We start from the raw sequence: 19,325 nt of genomic DNA, 5'->3' as shown, positions 1-19,325 counted from the left end.
CCTAGAGTCACATTCTATTATCACTTTTTATATGTATATTTGAATCACACAGTGTCATGTTGTTTAATAATAAGATATTACTAATCTCCAAAACGGCAATGTGTTTTTCAGTTTTTCCTCCGTTTATTATAAACAAGAGAGTGCTTCTCAAATTACACAGTGCAGTGTCTATGGACATACTTCAGGCACCGCTGAAGGGCAAACTAGCTAAAAACAGCATAAAAGAAAGAAAAAGACACAAATCAATACTTATAGCGGGGAGCCAAGCTGACCTTAAGTCATGCTCTGAGTTGAACACGGTTGTTTTATTACAGTCCATTTAAATTCAGCTCAGGTTTCACAAAGTAAAATATATTTTATTGACCTCTGTGTCTGGAATTACACAATACCACAATTGTCTTCACCTAGGTGTTTTCTAGTCTACCACCATTTACAGGTTTCGTGACAAAACTCCTGCACCAATCCCATCACACACCGCAAAATTGCAATTCGCACCTCTGGAAAATGCACTAACACGGGAATAAGGGAAGTCTTGCATAGATATCTAAATATGTTATCTTATAATGTATTTTATAAACAACTTAGAAAGAAAATTGAGAAAAAGAAAGTTATTGAAGTGCAGTGGAGTACATGTAGAATAATTGTCCATAGGTAATATTGAAACCTTGAAAGCTTTTATTGTACTTGATCTACGTTGGTACATTTTTAGGTAGTATACAATTGTTGTTTGTTTGCTTGTTTTTTTTTTTTTACTAAGTATGTGCAGTGCAAGCGCGGAGTAATTACAACAGATTTGATTGACTGGGATAGATTAGTACTAGGCTGTTACTCATTCCCAAAGGAGAACTCACTGCCTGTTTACAATGAATGAACGCACAACATATTAAACGTGGAAGAACTAGCATACTAGTGTCTACTGGTCCCTAGGCAAGAGCCTAGATTGCCTTACTGATCATACGGCTATGGAAATAACATTTTATTTCTTTAACAATCAAACCTCAAAACAGGGATGGAGGGGATAAGTCAATAAACAAAGAACAATGGGCAAGGGTGCCAACTATCCAGTAATCAAGGGGCGCACATTCCCGGAAGAAGAGATAACCCTTCAGGTCATCCGTGTCAGCCTCCCCCCCCCTCCCCAGCTTCCTGATCTAACATAAAAATCCTCTGACACCTGGGGGTATTATATTTACTAAACTGCGGGTTTGATAAATGTTAGCTTTAGCAACCAATCAGATTCTAGCTGTAATTTTGTAGAATGTGAAAAATAAATGACAGCTAGAATCTGATTGGTTGCTATAGGTAACCCTTTCAAGCACCTGCTATGAGCCTATGAATTGTTTGAGCAGCTTCCACTTCTGTATTGGTTGCTATAGGCAACATCTCCACTTTTTCAAACCTGCGGTTTAGTACATATACCCCCTGTTCTGCTAACCTGTATAGAAGTGCCCCAGTCCCTGCAATAGATACCTTCTTATTTCCCAAACTACAAATCTTTGTTTTACCTGTTCCACCCCATGCTCCCCCCTTCCCATGTGATGGCCGTTGTATTTGATAAATTGGGGTTACCTTCCTAATCATCCACTTAGCATGAGTTCAGTCAAAAGCTAATTGCTGATTGGTTGCAAAAGGTTACTACACTTTTACACTAAAAAAAAAACGCCTTCGACCAATATCTTTCAGGGTTAACAAGTACAATAAAAAAACAGGGTCAGAATAAGATACAATCTACAAGTACACATTGCTGGTGGGCATGTACATTAAAGGCGTCAGCTCATATAACTCACATGTAGTGTCAGGTTATAACTGGTCAGATGAGGCGACTGCCCACGGCCCTAGGGGTCTTCTGCATTATGCAATTTACTGCATTAACCGTAGTCCCCATAACAGTCAATGGGGACTGCGGTCTAGGCAATCTGATCAAGTTCTGAAAAGCTAAACGGAACTTGTCTGCAATGGACCTGCTCCCCCCTCCGGTCACTACCGCGAAGGCACAGTGACCGGTGTTTTAAGTTAAGTAACGCAATCGCCAGGACAGGCTCCTATCAAACGCACTGTCTCGTTATGATTTTTTTTAATAAATAGTTTTGAAAACTCATCTGTCATCGTTGCAATGACAAATGATAATTACCTGGGCAAAACCCTGTTAATTACTAAATATGCCCATAGGGGGCTGTCTTGTGGAGCACATGTCTGCATTGCTGCCCGGTGCCCAAGATAATCTTATGTGTGGACATGGCATTACAGAAACCCCCTAAATTCACCACCACTGAACATGATCATAAACTACCCTTAGTGGTATATTTATTAAACGTTTGAAAACGTTGAGATGTTGCCTATAGCAACCAATCAGATCCTAGCTGTCATTTTGTAGACTGTACTAAATAAATGATAACTAGAATCTGATTGGTTGCTATGGGCAACACCTCCACCTTTTCAAACCCGCAGTTTAGCAAATATACCCCTTAGTGTTTTAAATACTGCTTTTTAGTAATAATGGTGTAGCTTATAGAATAAACACAAACACAGTATTACAGGCAGCATACAGAAGTTAGATTTTTGAAAAGTGAAAATCTGGTCATTAGGGGCTGGTGGGTACTACGTACAATGGGATGCAAAAGATCTACTTGAGAATGTTCTATATTCCAGAAGGTGTTGGTGACAGGATGAGAACTAATGGAGACAGCATAGAAATGTGCATTCTCTCAATCAGAACACAGAAAGCTGATCTACACCACATCCTCTTATTGATTTCCTCCTACTATTACAGCTTCTTGGAGGCGTCAGCAGCTCAGGCAATGCATTTTGAAGCAGGCTGTCTGTGGAAGGTGACATAATGCTTCTCTGGTTGCCATAGGACAGGCCCTCCCTCCATAGCTGCTATTGGACTGAATAAGCCCAGTCCATGCAGGCAAGGCTGGGCTATGTGCATGGGATGGGAAGGGGGGGAGGAGAGCATGTGTAGACTGGGCTGTAACAGTCTCTGGTTAGGCAGGTTCTCCCTCTTTTGTCTGCCACTGGGTTTTTTTTTCTCTACCCATGAAAAGCTTTGGAAGTTGTAGATTGAACCAGTGCATTAGCAGCCCGGACTGAACACAGGACAAGCTCCGTGAGTGACAGCTCCGGGACATAGACACACTACAGAGGACTGGAGGAGGCTGGGGGTGAGCACACTTACTTTGTAACAATCCTTGTGTGGTGTCCAAGACTCGTGGGCCCTGATGTATCAGGGGGGAGCTGGGGATTCTGCCATATGTATCAAACCTCATTGCTGGAAGTAATAGTTCCTGTACAAAGCTGTTTTACACTGCTTGTACACCTCTGTCATCTATGTTGGTGCCACAGAATGTGTTGTACAGCGCCTTGGTGTATGTTGCTGTTGTTGTGATGTGAAGGGCAACGTTTATCCCACCTGTCCCTATTTTACTTCCAAATTGTTCGTTTGTTGCAATTGATGTGTATGCACAATTTCTCCCAAAAGTGTGTATTTGGTTTCTAAGTTTCTAACAGCCTCCACTATCTGTCTATAGTATGTATTGTATTACTATGTGTTGTTTGTAGATGTGTCCATAGGCTGTATTGTTATATTTAAAACTCTATGTTTGAATACAAGAACAGTTTGTTTGTTTTTTATTTTTGTTTGTTTTGTTATTTAAGAGGCATGTTGTTCCTCTTTGGTTAGCTTAAACATTGGAAGGTCAAGTGAAATGTTATAAAACTGTACTAGGATAAAAGCTAAAATCTTTAAATGGTAGATCATAATTATTTAACAATCATTAGATTGTAAGCTCCTAGGAACAGGACCCTCTTTCCTCCCTGTTTCCCGTCTGTTCCCATCTCTCCATGATGTGCATCCTTGTATTTGCTTCTTGTATGTTCCATGTTATGCTTTTATGGTTGTCCAGTCATTTATTTAGTTCCTTATTTTGATGGCTGTTTAGCTATATTTTATGTACAATTCATAATTCCCCACTGTACATCGCTGTGTAATACCGTGGCGCCTTATTAACTGATAATGGCAAGCAGCAGATGGCTACATAAGTACTAGTTTCTAAATGACTGTAAATGATCTGTTTGTGTGTCTTTCCTTGTAAATATTTGTGTCTTCTCATACTATCATTTTTGGAGCAGTCTCACCTGGTGACTGAGGCAGGTTGGAACAGGAAGTTGGGGATCAGATAAGCCACTGTCTGTGTGATTGACATTCCATCCTGCCCACAGCAGGTCTATGCATGTGTTAGACAGCCATCTGCTACACTATACACATGCAGGGATCCTTCACTACTAACTCTTTATACAGAGTGCACACAATTCTATTGTGAAAACCATATTTTTCTCACTTGAACAGAAGTAACCGTACGATCGTAATTCTAAATATGATTTGAATGTAGGCGGTAGCCATAGTACCATATCTGCAGAAATCTTAATGTGTAAAGTATTCTGTAACTTCCGTTGGCTTGAATACAAAATCAATTTGTAACACAGGCCTTCTAAGAACGATAATGCCATATAAATCATTTAGCTGTGACGTATGTTTTATAGGGCTGAAGATCTTCTTGTCTCAGGACCGCACTCTTAAATATACTAGTGCATTATATGTAATTATTGCTGTAATTATGACACTTTACAACTGATGGATATAGAGAAAATGCATGTGTGTCTTGGGTACATTTCGCACATTAACAGCCCAATGTGAATATCTGTATATGAAGAGGTCTTTTTTTATTTTGTGTTTGCTGGAAGAGGTTAAAGATGTAGGGCCTGAGTCATTAAGGCAAAAAAGGAGTAAATGTTCTCTAGGACAAACCATGTTACAATGCAAGGGGTGCAAATTAGTTTATTATTTTGCACATAAGTTAAATACTGGCTGTTTTTTCATCTAGCAAACAAATACTTAATAGCTATATTACTACACTGAAATATAAAGTTGATCTAGGACATGCCCTATACCGACTATAAATCTGTCCCCACATTTTAAATTTACCTCCCCCTCCAATGCAACATGGTTTTGCCCAGGTGCAAATGTTACTCCTTTTTTATGCTTTGCTCTCCTTAATGACTCGGGCCCGTAATGTTTGTCTTAATGTTTGTGCTGAACATCCTATTTGTCGTTGTTGTTGTTGTTTTAGCATATCTTTGGCAAAGCCCAACAATATGGCTGATTACCAACTGGCATTGCGTTAAATGCCAGTTACACCATATGTCAGTTGTAATAGCTTGACATGTAGTGCGTCTTATGAGCTCTTGTTGTCGAGGAGTGAAGGGTCAATGGTGCATACGCCACTAAGTGGGTTTTGCCCAGGTGCAAATGTTACTCCTTTTTTATGCTTTGCTCTCCTTAATGACTCGGGCCCGTAATGTTTGTCTTAATGTTTGTGCTGAACATCCTATTTGTCGTTGTTGTTGTTGTTTTAGCATATCTTTGGCAAAGCCCAACAATATGGCTGATTACCAACTGGCATTGCGTTAAATGCCAGTTACACCATATGTCAGTTGTAATAGCTTGACATGTAGTGCGTCTTATGAGCTCTTGTTGTCGAGGAGTGAAGGGTCAATGGTGCATACGCCACTAAGTTCACTGTTGGTGAATGCAAGTACACAGTGTTAAAAAAAGCCACACTATAGTGCTTGTTCTGCTGACCTCAAGTGCAAAGGCTTCTGGGTATTGGGAACCAATGTTTTCCATTTCCAAACCCATTCACATGCTTTTGCTACAGTTTTAAAATATATATTAATGTCGGTAGTTAAGGAGCCTTAAAAGGCCCCTGGCAAATAGCTGGTTTCAGAAAAATCTAGAAAAATGCAGTGTTCTGAAAACTTTCCTGTAGTGACAAGGAAACGCTGTTTCCCATTTAGAACAAAGTATCTAATTTTTAGAATGCCTCATTTTTCTTATTGGATAAATGCCTTGTGCGTGACCCTTAGAGTAAATACTCATCATCAGCTATTTATACAGCACCTTTAATTCCGCAGCGCTGTACAGAGAACTTGCTCACATCAGTCCCTGCCCCATTGGAGCTTACAGTCTAAATTCCCTAACATACACACACACAGACTAAGGTAATTTAATACGGGGAGGACATACAAGCTCCACACAGATAAAGGCCATGGTCGGGAATCGAACTCATGACCCCAGTGCTGTGAAGCAGAAGTGCTAACCACTGAGCCACCGTGCTGCCCTACTCATTGGCTATTAAACGTCTGGCTGTGGTGTTTTACATGGCGCTCACCAGATGATTTAAGCAAAATATTGATAATTTGAGCACTATGAAAAATACAGTTACATCGGACGCTACAAAATTATATTAAATTGTCTGTTTAGTATGTACCCATAGTCATTGACTTTAGGGCCCCAAAGTGTCCTGGTTTTCACCCTTGTTTACCACCCAAATAATTTTAACGTACAGTGCTTGGATTCACCGGTAATTTAATTAAGGGAAACCAAGTGAACAGGACGTTGGAATGCTTTGTGCCAGTTGGAGTTATATTCTGCTCTGTTGCCTTCCTGATAAAACTGATGTGAAGGTTTAGAAGTGAATCTCATAGGAACAAAAATGAAAAGTATCCAGTCTCTGAGATGAAGGTCTGTGATACCTTATCTCTGAAGGCTGAGCAGACTGGTGTAGTGTAGCAAACAGTACATTGTTTCCCAGATCTGGTGTCTCTCCCACACAGTTTCAAGTTCATCAAGGCAAAGAACAGGTCTGGAAAGTGAAAGTAAAGTGACAGCAAGGAAAAACACTTTAGTACTGAACTACTGACGCTCTTTAACCATTATCAAAACGATGAATGATCCAAGGCACTATATGTACTTTATTTAGATCTGCCTAAAGCAGTGTTGGCTAACCTGTGACACTCCAGGTGTTGTGAAACTACAAGTCCCAGCATACCCTTCCAGCAATAAGCTCTATATATTGGCAAAGCATGCTGGGACTTGTAGTTTCACAACACCTGGAGTGTCACAGGTTAGCCAACACTGGCCTAAAGTAATTGCTGACGTGAGTTGCCAAGCGCTCTACGTGCGCCATAGGATGCCCAAATGAAGTCTTTATGAAGAGGGATCATTGCTCCATATGTGCTAGGGACAAATGCTATTTTTGTTGCTTATCTATTAAATGTATATAAACACTTGTGTTTGGTTATCCCTTCAAAGCGAACCTCTCCCCATGATTTCAGTGTGTTTCATCCAGCATTGCTAGTAATCCCTATAGGCAAATACTGCCTTTAGTCAAAAACAGAATCGGCCAGCCTTTGGCTCTCCAACCGTGGCTGAACTACAAATCCCAGTATGCACTGGGCTGTCGGGGCATGCTGGGACTTACAGTTCCCTCAACAGCTGGAATGGTGCAGGTCTTCTAGGCCAAATGTAATAAATCAATCTTGTATTTTGTGTGTGAACGCTCGCCATAAAATAATATATCTTTACTACATGCCCTAAGAGCTCAAATGTTTCAAATAACGACAAAAACAAACAATGGTTCACGTTCAGTTTAATTGCACTTCTGCTTTTCCGATTGTGACAATAATCTTCGCTACAATGGTCACATCCTTATTAGACATCAATCTGATTCTTGCGTGATTGCGTTGATGACATTTAACCAGGTCTGTTTGGAGGAAAGGAAGGGAAGCAGGTTTGACGTCATCCGCTTGTCATGGAAACCTGCCATAATTGTACTGGAGTGTCTTCTGGCATACGAGTGGGACCTCATAATTACATATATGTAGTTGAGTTAGGCTAGCATTGTGTTGGCCTTTTAGAGGTCAGGAGCTTTGCCTTTAAAACTAGGCTGGAATTTAATTTGCCCATTCTGGGCACGCTGGTACTAATTCCTGTGTGGGACTATGGGATGCCAATGGGAAGCGTGACCGCACTGACCACAATTCTTTCCTTACTTCATCATCATCATCATTTATTTATATAGCGCCACCAATTCCGCAGCGCTGTACAGAGAACTCGTTCACATCAGTCCCTGCCCCATTGGAGCTTACAGTCTAAATTCCCTACTATACATAGACAGACAGACATAGAGAGACTAGGGTCAATTTTGATAGCAGCCAATTAACCTACCAGTATGCTTTTGGAGTGTGGGGGAAACTGGAGCACCCAGAGGAAACCCACGCAAACACAGGGAGAACCTGGAGCACCTGGAAGAAACCCACGCAAACACAGGCATGGTTGGGAATTGAACTCCTGACCCCAGCGCTGTGAGGCATAAGTGCTAACCACTAGGCCACTGTGCTGCCCAAATTAATTTACTATCTTTATTTCTATTTATTTTATTATTTTATTTATATTTCTTTCTTTATTTTTATATTTATTTCTATTTACATCTTATGAATAAGACATGGGGGGTAGATGTGTCAAACCTTTTAAAAAGGAAAAGTGATGGTGGAGAGCACCCAATCAGATTCTAGCTATCATTTCTAGAATACTCCATAAATGATAGCTAGAATCTGATTGGTTGCTAGGAGCAACACCTGCACTCTTCCTTTTTAGATCAAACCTTCTAAAAAGGAAAGGTGGAGTTGTTGCCCATAGCAACCAATCAGATTCTAGTTATCATTTATCTAGTACATTCTAGAAATGAGAGCTAGAATCTGATTGGGTGCTCTCCACCATCACTTTTACTTTTTAGAAATTTTGACACATCTACCTCATGGTCTCCTTTACATTGCACACAATGAGGTCCACAAAGGAAATGTCTGCTTCTTGAGCAGTCACAACACAGCACATTGATATACTGATTGTTGTCTCAGCCTATAAAATGGCTGCCGCTACTGTCTATAGCAGGGGTCAGGGAACTTTTTTATCTTTTACCCCAAAATATATTTAGATACGCTGACGTTACCCCCTTGATTTGAAAGGAAGGAAATCATATATTATTAATTATTGGAATTCAAAATTTTATTGAAGGAATTCAAAATTTTATTGAATCTATTCAAAATTTCTTTGAAAGCTTCAACTTCAAAACTTCAGGTTTTGGAGAAATGATGTTGCTTCATTTTTTGATACGAGAGCATCAATATTGGGACATTTTGATGTCAGAGCAATTTGGATACAGTCTTCAGCGTCCAATCGATTTCTCTGCTTTGTTTTTATGTTCGTTAGAGTAGAGAATCCTTGTTCGCAAAGGTAGGTTGTTGCAAAAGGCAGCAACTTTTTGACGGCCTCCTCGTGCAATTTTGATGCCTTTGCAGCTGTTGACATCCAAAAATATGACAGATCTGCTTTGTTTTCAAATGCAATACGTGCTTCATTATTGTATCGAAGCTCAAGAAGTTCCTCTGCCAACCCTTGAGGCTCTTCTGGTACAACAGCAATATCACAATTTCTACAATCCAACTGACAGCATCTGAATTGCGAGCATTACCCCCAGGAATTTCATTTTTACCCCATTTGGGGTAATTTACCCCTGTTCCCTGACCCCTGGTCTATAGGGATGGGTGCATTTAAAGTAGTTGCTGTTATTGTTCATACTGAATGTATTTTTATTGCGTGTGTTTAGTAGAGTCCTGGTATACCTTACATACTTGTGCTAGTGTAAAAAGAGAGTCTAGGTTGAGATGACAATTAACTCTCCCATAAAAGAATATAGCCAAATATTTTACACACGTTTGCAAGCTCTCACTTCCCACACTCGAGTGTGGTCACATGTCGCTCAATGAGCAGGAACTATACTTATTGATGTTAGACAAACATTGCTGGTGTTGACCCTGTTACTGGGTGTGAAGAGGATTTGGAATGGGAGGGAAAAATCAGAGCAAAGGAAAGTCATGAAAATCTCTAGTGAATGTGTCCTTGAAAGGTCACTATATCTGTCTTCCTGGATAAATGGGCAACTATTCAAGATTTCTTCAAGGTCAGAGAAAAAAAATGGCAAGGTTATCAGGTAACCCTACCAAGCTGAATGAACCAACCATCAAATTGATTGATTTGACTTTTCTTGATAAGCCAGGATCTTAAGACCCCCTACGTCAATACATTACATATGACATTATCTAGTCAGCCGTCATTTGTCAGCACAGCGTGAGTTAAAGTCAACAGAATTTTCTTACATTTGCACAGCATTAAATAGTCAGAAATATAGATTTTATTTTGTCTTTGTCTTGAACGAGGAGTGTCCATAAATTTGGCTGGGATTATTATATACCAACAATTTCCTTGTGCTACTTCTTCATTCTGCTCTTCCTTGTAATAGGATTATTTTTAAACATCTAAAAAAAACAAAAAGACTGGAAACCTTATGCACATTTTTTGTTCCACGGATTTCGGGATGTCTGACTGATTCCACGGGATGGTATTATACCGTTGGTGGTGGGTGGTAGTTTATAACTTGGGGGTGGTGGGGTAATCTGTCTGCAATACCTTGGATACCTAGACTTCTGCAGAACCTCTTGTGAGTTGAATCTCTGGCTTAGAAAGCACAATCCAGGACACCCATCTGCCACAAAGTTTAATTGGTCCAGTGAAATCCAACAACGTTTCTTATGGTGCCACATCACATGCCAAAAAAACATAATTATATTCCTGTATTAAAGGCTGTAGATGGAGCACCAGGGATTATGAATAAATGGCTCCCTAAACAAGTAACTGTGCAACCCACATGCACCTGGTCCGTTATCAAACACTCCATACATTATATTTACTGGGAAACTATGAATGGAAAAGACTAACTAGCATAAAGGGTGAAAAAAGTAAATAAAATCATTATGTAGCCCCATAGACAGTGCTGCCCTTTGCATGTGCATAGTTTGGCTAATGTGGTAAATTAAACCCTAGGGGGTATATTTACTAAACTGCGGATTTAAAAAAAGTGGAGATGTTGCCTGTAGCAACCAAACAGATTCTAGCTGTCATTTTGTAGAATGTACTAAATAAATGATAACTAGAATCTGATTTGTTGCTATAGGCAACATCTCCACTTTTTCAAACCCGCAGTTTAGTAAATATGCCCCTAGGTGTCAACTTCTGTGGTCAGATGCTCACTATTTACGTGTCGCAAATCTGTGGTCAAGTAAAACCCTTAACACTTGTCAGTCCATTTTATTTACTGGTTTTCAGAATAAATTGTACTTGAGAAATAATTGCCCTGTAAGGGGGTAATATTGATTCAGGGGCAAATCCAGGGACTTTGTGCAAACATTGCACCAGGAACAAACCTTTTGAATGCTACTGACCGCAGTGGCTGCTCAAATTGCTTTGCGTGGAGGCTTTAATAAATTTAATTTACCATATCGTGAAAAATAAATATTTTCAGTGTTAAATCTTGCTTGAGGTTATCAGCATATCTGAAATTACTGTCTATTCTGGCTGCATTTAACCATTCTAAAGCCCCCTCCCTGGTGACACTGTCAAACAGCTGGTCTCTCCAGCTGTTCAATGTCCCAGGATAAGTATGTGTTTTATTATCAATATTTTTTTTTCATATATTTTTTTTTCTTGGTTTGGGGTCGAGGGCAAAGTAATTTATAACAGAATTGGACGATGCATTCACGGTGTACTCTAGTACAGTGTTGGCTAACCTGTGACACTCCAGGTGTTGTAAAACTACAAGCCCCAGCATGCTTTGCCAGCTATCAGCTAGCTATCTACTTTCAAAGCATGCTGGGGCTTGTAGTTTCACAACACCTGGAGTGTCACAGGTTAGCCAACACTGATGTAGTACATAGTAGTTATAACATTATTGCCAGGTGAACACAGCCATGGTAAATACCTCCAGTGTGGTCACTGAAGCGCTAGACACCACAAAATCTAGAGTATTGTGTGTTTTGTCGGAGGATGGACACACAAAAACCTCTATTTTATTTATAGTGGGAAAATTACTCGGGGGGGGGGGGGGATCTTTCAAAGACCCTCCTAACCTAAATATTTTTTTTTAATAAAATTTAGGTATTTTTCCCATGTAGTCCTGCATGTCGGGCGCTGTGAGAGAGTAGGTTGGCTAACCTGTGACAATCCAGGTGTTGTGAAACTACAAGTCCCAGCATACCCTTCCAGCAATAAGCTACTATATATTGGCAAAGCATGCTGGGACTTGTAGTTTCACAGACGCCTGGAGTGTCACAGGTTAGCCAACACTGGAGTAGGTTGTGATGGTGGGGGATGTATTATCTAAGATGCACACTATACTTGTGGCCTGTTAGGATCTTGCAAGGAGCCACAGTGATACTTCAATGGAAAAGTACTTGCTTGCTTTGCATACCTTAACTTTTGTTACAGTAGATTAACCCCCAGATGCCTTTTGAGATTGTGTTTTATGCTTGGTGGCCTATTCAAGCTGTTACCAGGTCAGCTCACTTTTCTTATTATTTATTTTGTTTGAATACGTTTTACAGTGAACATGTTTTATGCAAGTTTTGCACTAAATATAGATGTTCTACTTTTATGTTTTTACAGCTGTAATTCAGTATAAATATATTGGGTGCCCTTTTCACTGTTCTTTTTTTTTTCTTCGTGAAAAGTCGAACCATTTAAATATTGCAGATTGAGACCAAAGAATGTTCCTCTGTATTTACATTGGTCTTATTTGCAGCACGTATACTTTTTTTTTTTTACAACCTGCAAATGCTTTGCATGTCAATGGCAAATACCTTGCTAAGTATAGACGCTATCCAAAGCATTTTTTTTCCACACCAGGAAATCTATGGCCTTGTACAGCTGACAGGCCTGATAAGCTGCCATGGTGTTATTGAAAATGTAGATAATTAATTTATTTGTACTATGATAGTGGACGAGGTAAGCTCTGCGTTGATCTGTGAGCAGTGCTGATAAGGATCATTCTGAGATATATTCTATATTCACACACATTACTGTGCAAATGTTTTAGGCACGTGTGGGAAAAAATGCTGTAAAGGAAGAATGCTTTCAAAAATAGAAGTGTTAATAGTTTATTTTTATTAATTAACAAAGTGCAAAGTAATGAACAGCAGGGAAATCTAAACCAAATATTTGGTGCCGCCACCCTTTGCCTTCAAAACACCATCAAAGCATCAATTCTTCTAGGTACACTTGCACACAGTTTTTGAAGGAACTCTGCAGGGAGGTTGTTCCAAACATCTTGGAGAACTAACCACAGATCTGCTGTGGATGTAGGCTTGCTCAAATCCTTCTGTCTATTCACGTAATCCCAGACAGACTCGATGATGGTGAGATCAGGGCTCTGTGGGGGCCATATCATCACTTCCAGGACTCCTTGTTCTTCTGTACGATGAAGATAGTTCTTAATGACGTTGGCTGTATGTTTGGGGTCCATGTCCCGCTGCAGAATAAAGTTGGAGCCAATCAGACGCCTCCCTGATGGTATTGCATGATGAAGTACCTGCCTGTATTTCTCAGAGGACACCATTAATCCTGACCAAATCCCCAACTCCATATGGATTTTCCCTGTGATTACTAACAATACCTACTTTACTGTTTCCATCATTGAGACTACTTTAAATCATAGTATAGGTTGCACATATGTGCTGTAATCCATTGCAACCAGTTTTATGTGTCTTCATTTAATAAGCATCACTAGAAAAATGATGGAATCGTATTTGGTTGGTCAGCGTTACAGCACAGTGGAGTTTCTATGTTCTCCACTTGTCTGTGTGGGTTTTCTAGTTCCATAGTCCCAAAAACAAAAGTGTGTGCGTTAGGGAATTTAGATCACACTTGCCTGGAGGCTCCCGCCGAATTTCGGGGAGTCCTCCTGGACTCCCGGAAGAGTAGGCAAGCCTCCCGGATCCTAAAAAATGCCTGTATTCACGGCATTGGATCACATCATTAAGCCCCTCCCCCACTATTCAATGCCGTAAATTTTGGCATTTTATAGTGGGCGTGGAGATATGGTGACGCAAAGACGTCACCACGCCCCCTCCTACCCCTGTTACATGACCTGACCTCCCGGAGGACAGAGTCAGGAAGTGGGAAAGTACCATTTAGATTGTAAGCTCCAATGTAGCAAGGACTGATGTGAATGGGTACAGTGCTGGGTATCCTCGTTACTGCTACATATTTAAATAATGATGTATGCATATAGCACTGTTTTAGTAAATGAGCCCCATTGCATGTTTTGCTGGGGTACCTGTGATTGTTCTGTGTTTGAGGGACCCCTGTATACAGTTTTCATAATAAATACCCCTCTGACCACTTTAAAAGGTGGATGGTATGTAAATGTTTTTACTTGGTGGTGTGTTGTGGCAGCGCAATGCCCTAGAAGTTTGTTTTGGGTGTTTGGTTATCTCCAAGATAGTTCACTAAAGTGAAATTAAGAGAAACCCACATTTTGTTGGGTTGATCAGACCTTGTTCTTAGTATTTATTGACCGCTCCATAACTCTTGGCCTACATGGGATATGTGACATCATCACATTCACACTTCCTGTTTATAAGTTACTACACTAGTTACACTAGTCTCTCTCTCAACTACACCATAACCAGTACTTCTGTGTTATCCTCCCAGGCGGTCATCTTTCACCAGTTTATATAGTTTAATACATACTTGCCCACTCTCCCGAAACGTCCAGGAGACTCCGGAATTCCGGTTAGGTCTCCCGGGAGACCATGCCATTCATACCGTATTCTGCAGGACGACGGCCTCAATGAATCAATTTGCTGCAAAGTGCGTCATTTTGGCCCCACCCCTGCACCAAATTAAACAACTAGGAGTTCTGCTGCAGGGGGAGGGGCCAAAATGGTGCAAAATGCTGCACACTCGATCTCCCTCCACCCCCTCTCCCTCTTGGATCTCCCGGAGGGCAAAATTCTTACCTCCCGAAGTATGGTTTAATATGCATCTGCCACTTGCACAGTGGATGCAGACATTTTGGGGACTGAATCGAAATTCCTGCGATTGCAGCCTATCCAGTTATTAGGAACTAATGACAAAATTGTCTTTTTGTGGCGACGGTCACAACGTTCCCAATGCCGAAGAGATGTCATTACTGCCTAGACCCTAGGGAATTCATAGACTGTATTCTTTTGGATATTGCCTCAGTACACAAAATGGCTGCGTGCACTGTATATAGGTGAAAGGTGCACTTCCTGTTTATACTCAGTCACCAGATTACTCGCCTGTGATACAAAATCCTCATCCTGGCCTCTCACAACTGCCTGGTGTGTGTCTGTGACTGTAATGAGGTATACAGTTGCTCTCTTGGTAATTGCACATTAATTGTAGGATAGTAGGTTCTTGGCTGTGTGCAGTTTCAGCTTGGTAATTTGCATCACACTGCACTATTGTTCTCCAGGAGAGTTTAGAGAACAGATGTAATAAAAACCCACTGATAGTTTTTCAAATTCATTTGCAGGTCTCAGGGCTGAAGGTGGGAAACTGCTGCAAATCTCTGCACCGAAACCTGTGGGCGCAATGGTATTTCAGGCAGTTGGTAGACTGCTGGGAAAACAGTATGTATTATTATTTATTATTATTTATTGTTATGATTTAATATTGTTTCTTTTTCAAATGCATGTAAATAAGGCCAAAATCTGCTGTGATCTGTCTTTAAAACTAAACCACCCAACATATATTAAGTCAGTGACGGGCAACGACTCCTCCTTAAAGGGCCACGTCTGCGGCCTTCCAAGGGCCCGTACAGAGGAAGGAGGGAAAGCCCACTGCACTTTCATTGGTATAATTTGTATTGGACTGATATAAGCTAATTGGTTTCAATGGATTACTCGACATTCACACTTTTGCACAGTATTAATCACCCTTATGATTATTTAATTTGTGGCGTTCCAAAAAAATGACACGTTTTGCTTTCACTTATGTGAAGCTGGTCACACATGTGGTGAGTCACACACTACGGAATAGACAAATCATTCTGCAGGAATGCCGGACAATTTCTTGGACCAGACCCATGAAATCCATATGCAAATGGTCAAATTACTTAAAAAAATAGTTTATCTACAGACTGTACATCTAGCATCTTATTTATGTACATTTCCTGTATTGGAAACCACTTTGTGAGGTAAAAATAGACTTGTATATCTCTGTATGTGTTATGGTGTTGTGGCTGCAGATACCATCGCTAATACTTATATAAGCAGGATGGATTTCTTTATGAACGTTTCCTTAACACAATGCAAGGACAGGAAGTCTGTGTACTGAGTTTGGGGGAGTACATGTTTGTATATAGAAACATTACTGTTAAGGTTTATGTAATGAGCCAGTGTCATATTTTTGTCCTGCAATGATGAAGCTGCAATGGCTGAGGGGAAGTTATCAGTTACTCCATACTTGCCAACTTTTCCTTGTTGGCTTAAGGGAGATCCCGGGGCAGCTGGGCGTACGGGGCGGGGCTTGACGAATCGCATCATTTTACACAATATTTGCGTCATTAAGCCCCCCACCACCACCACTTATTTATTGCGGGGGCAAGAACCGGTTTGTTGCCCTGCTCTCCCAGGAGGTCTCCCAGAAATGCGGGAGTCTCTCGGACATTCCAGGAGAGTAGGTAGCTATGCGTATGAGAAGCAGCTAATGAATCTCTACAGACTGAAGTGTCTTTTACATTTCTGTCTCCATTACTGAAGTCATGTTGTCTTACCTGTCAGTCTTTGATTAAATCTTGGTCTCCATGAAAATGGCCACCTCCATAGGCATCAATACATAGACATAGGACACAATTTCTGAACGGTGTCATCATGCCACAGATGGCGAAGCCAACCACGTCTTGTACTGGCTCAGCATCAGGGAGAATGCCAGACTCTTCAGGCAGTGAGGAAGATCACCCCTATTTCAGGGAGTCTCCCTGACATTCTGGGAGAGTTGGCAAGTATGAGTTACTCATTGGGATGCAGTGACCTTTAGGCATGAGGATCTTTGTGGGTCATTAATTTCCTAGTAAATGGATAGGCTGAATATTAGTTGAGTCCCGTGCACATGCTGATTCCGCTGCCTGGTCTGACTGACCTGGGACCAGATCGTTCAGATTTGGCTGAGTCTGCAAAGTGAAAATCCATAGTAGTGTAACACATACTTGCCTACTTTTCATATCTACCCTCTGGTAGTTATGAAAAGTAGGGGAGATATGAAAAGAAGAGGTGTGTGACTTTCACGCCATTTATGTTATAAATCGGTCAGGGCAAGGCGTGTGATACACGATTTGCGTCACTACGGGTAGGTAAGCACACTTGCGGGAGAGCTGCCAGCTCTTTCTGCAGCCCAGCAGGTCTCGCCCTAACTCGGGAGTCTCCTGGGTGTTCCGGGAGTGTAAGCAACTATTGTTTAACGCGTGTTTAAGAAATCCTTGTGATTACATGGTACAAAAGTTCATCTATAAACCTTTTTTATAAACTGTCTTTATTAGAAAAAAAAACATCCAAGAAGATCCACCCAAAGTTTGATTAGAGATTTATGAGTAAGGGAGAGAAGTGCAAGTAGGACACTTAGCTGTGAAGCGGGGGTGGTAGATTAAGGTGTAGCTTTGAAAGACACATAAACGGGGTTAAATTCTTACACCTAATCTGTAACATGCCCTTTCTTGTGTACTACTAAACCATTCATCAAATAAGATAATGGGCAGGTGACTTTCAAACTGTTTATGTTCAAGTGGCTTAGGGCGGATATTGCATTAATGAGTCTAATTTATTTTTTAACTCTACGTTAGCATTTTGTACTTCCAAAAGTGTCAACAAGATACATATAACACCAGCCTATTTGGCCAGTCTGATGGTCCTGGCGCTTGTGGTTTTGTGTGTATCTGGCCACAGGTAAACAAAGGGAAAAAGTAGGGATAATGTGTCTTTAATTCATGGTATCCGGTGTACATAGATTTGTTTCCTATTAATGGTTGTAAGGAGATGTCACTTTAAAGCAGACAATCATGTACTCTCTCCGTTTCAGCAGCAGTAAAATAAAAAAGAAAACGTCATCGTCAGACAGTGAGAAGTTGTACTTGGAGCCCCGGTATACAGCTGCCCGGATACTTGATGCTGATATCTTGATGCTGATAGCGTTACCTAAAGGACTCAATGTAGAAGAGTGGCTGGCCAGTAATGGTGAGTGTCATATACCCGCCGCTGTCTGTATTCTGCTGAGATTGCCATAATCCTCCAGTAATGTTCTTTACACCCATCAACACATGGCAGCCCTCTGGCGGATTAACCTCACCCTACCAGTTTGCTATTATGGGGTATATTTACTAAACTGCAGGTTTGAAAAAGTGGAGATGTTGCCTATAGCAACCAATCAGATTCTAGTTGTCATTTTGTAGAATGCACTAAATAAATGATAACTAGAATCTGATTGGTTGCTATAGGCAACATCTCCACTTTTTCAAACCCACAGTTTAGTAAATATCCCCCCTGTGTGTGTCTTAACAACTTTTATTAAAAGTCTCCCAAGACGCATTCTATAGACTAGGAAGGAGGTTTGTTTTGTCAATAGAATCTCTTTCTACTTTGAAGATTTTTTTTTCAATGATCCCATAATTGCGCTAATCTTGCCGTTCACTATGTCACGTAAAAGCAGCCCGGCTTTATCAAAATCATGACTTGTGTATATAACGATATCCATTTCTTTTCTATGTACGTCTGCAACAATGGCTAGAAATGTCAAATTTAATCCACTAAGAAACAGCTGTTTATTTCAAATATCCATCAATGTTTTGCGTTCTTTATATTACAGTTACAACTAGATTTGTAGTCGTTGAATCCCTTTAATGTTTAGCATATTTTAGCGTTATTTTGCAGATGAATTTTTTTTTTGTGGAATCTTCAGCAGTTTGTTTTAGGGCAGTGCGTTTCCATACGTTGTTTGTCCTATTGCTGTATGTGCGTAGCTCATGTACACGCAGCATTAACCCTTAAAGTCTACAGCAGGTAAATTTCACCAGCAAGCGATAAGTTGAGGGAGTTCCTGGGCTCTCGCTGGCCGGCTGCCAGGGGCTAGGAAGTCTTCTTAGGGGGAAACCAGGATATGTACACATTGGGCAATACATTTATCCCTGCTAGGAAATCCCTGTAGATTCCCTTATCTGAGCAACTGTAGGTGTGTTGATTGCAGGACTTTCCCTTATTCCTTCACCTGCATTGTGTTCATGCTTTTTAAGGCTCTCCTACACATTTGACACAACCTAGAAGTCATATTTTTCTTCCACCTTTGTCTCAAACATATCAAATTAACATGTATAGAAACATGCCCAAACAGTGCATTTTAATAGGCTTGCCCTATATCGGATGTGCCGGAACACATTTAAAATAAGGAGTTGTTTTCTGGCATCAGTGTACCCGACCTTTAGAAGTCCAATTTAGAAGAATGTAAGTGTGAGCGATTTATGAAGTATACGTTCTGCAATGTATTCTGGGTGATTTTTTCTACATTGGTTGTACCATGTGAC

General features: G+C 40.6%; 1 protein-coding gene across 3 annotated transcripts in view; it reads left to right on the top strand.

The window, feature by feature from the left end:
* Window positions 1-2,947: 2,947 nt before the first annotated feature.
* Window positions 2,948-19,325, top strand: part of LOC142107745 (MOB kinase activator 2-like) — a 29,890-nt gene continuing 13,512 nt past the window's right edge. The window contains exons 1-3 of one of the 3 annotated variants that reach the window (XM_075191337.1): window positions 2,948-3,164; window positions 15,291-15,387; window positions 17,831-17,985. In XM_075191337.1, coding sequence (XP_075047438.1) covers window positions 15,350-15,387; window positions 17,831-17,985 — 193 coding nt within the window. In that variant the 5' untranslated portion in view covers window positions 2,948-3,164; window positions 15,291-15,349. Of the gene's footprint in view, window positions 3,165-12,242; window positions 12,289-15,290; window positions 15,388-17,830; window positions 17,986-19,325 lie in introns of those variants that run through there. The other 2 variants (XM_075191336.1, XM_075191335.1) reach the window with 2 other exon arrangements.

This window comes from Mixophyes fleayi, chromosome 11, assembly GCF_038048845.1.
Source record: "Mixophyes fleayi isolate aMixFle1 chromosome 11, aMixFle1.hap1, whole genome shotgun sequence".
Lineage (NCBI taxonomy): Eukaryota > Metazoa > Chordata > Amphibia > Anura > Limnodynastidae > Mixophyes > Mixophyes fleayi.
The sequence above is the reverse complement of the archived record's forward strand: the minus strand, read 5'-3'. Positions and strand labels throughout refer to the sequence as shown.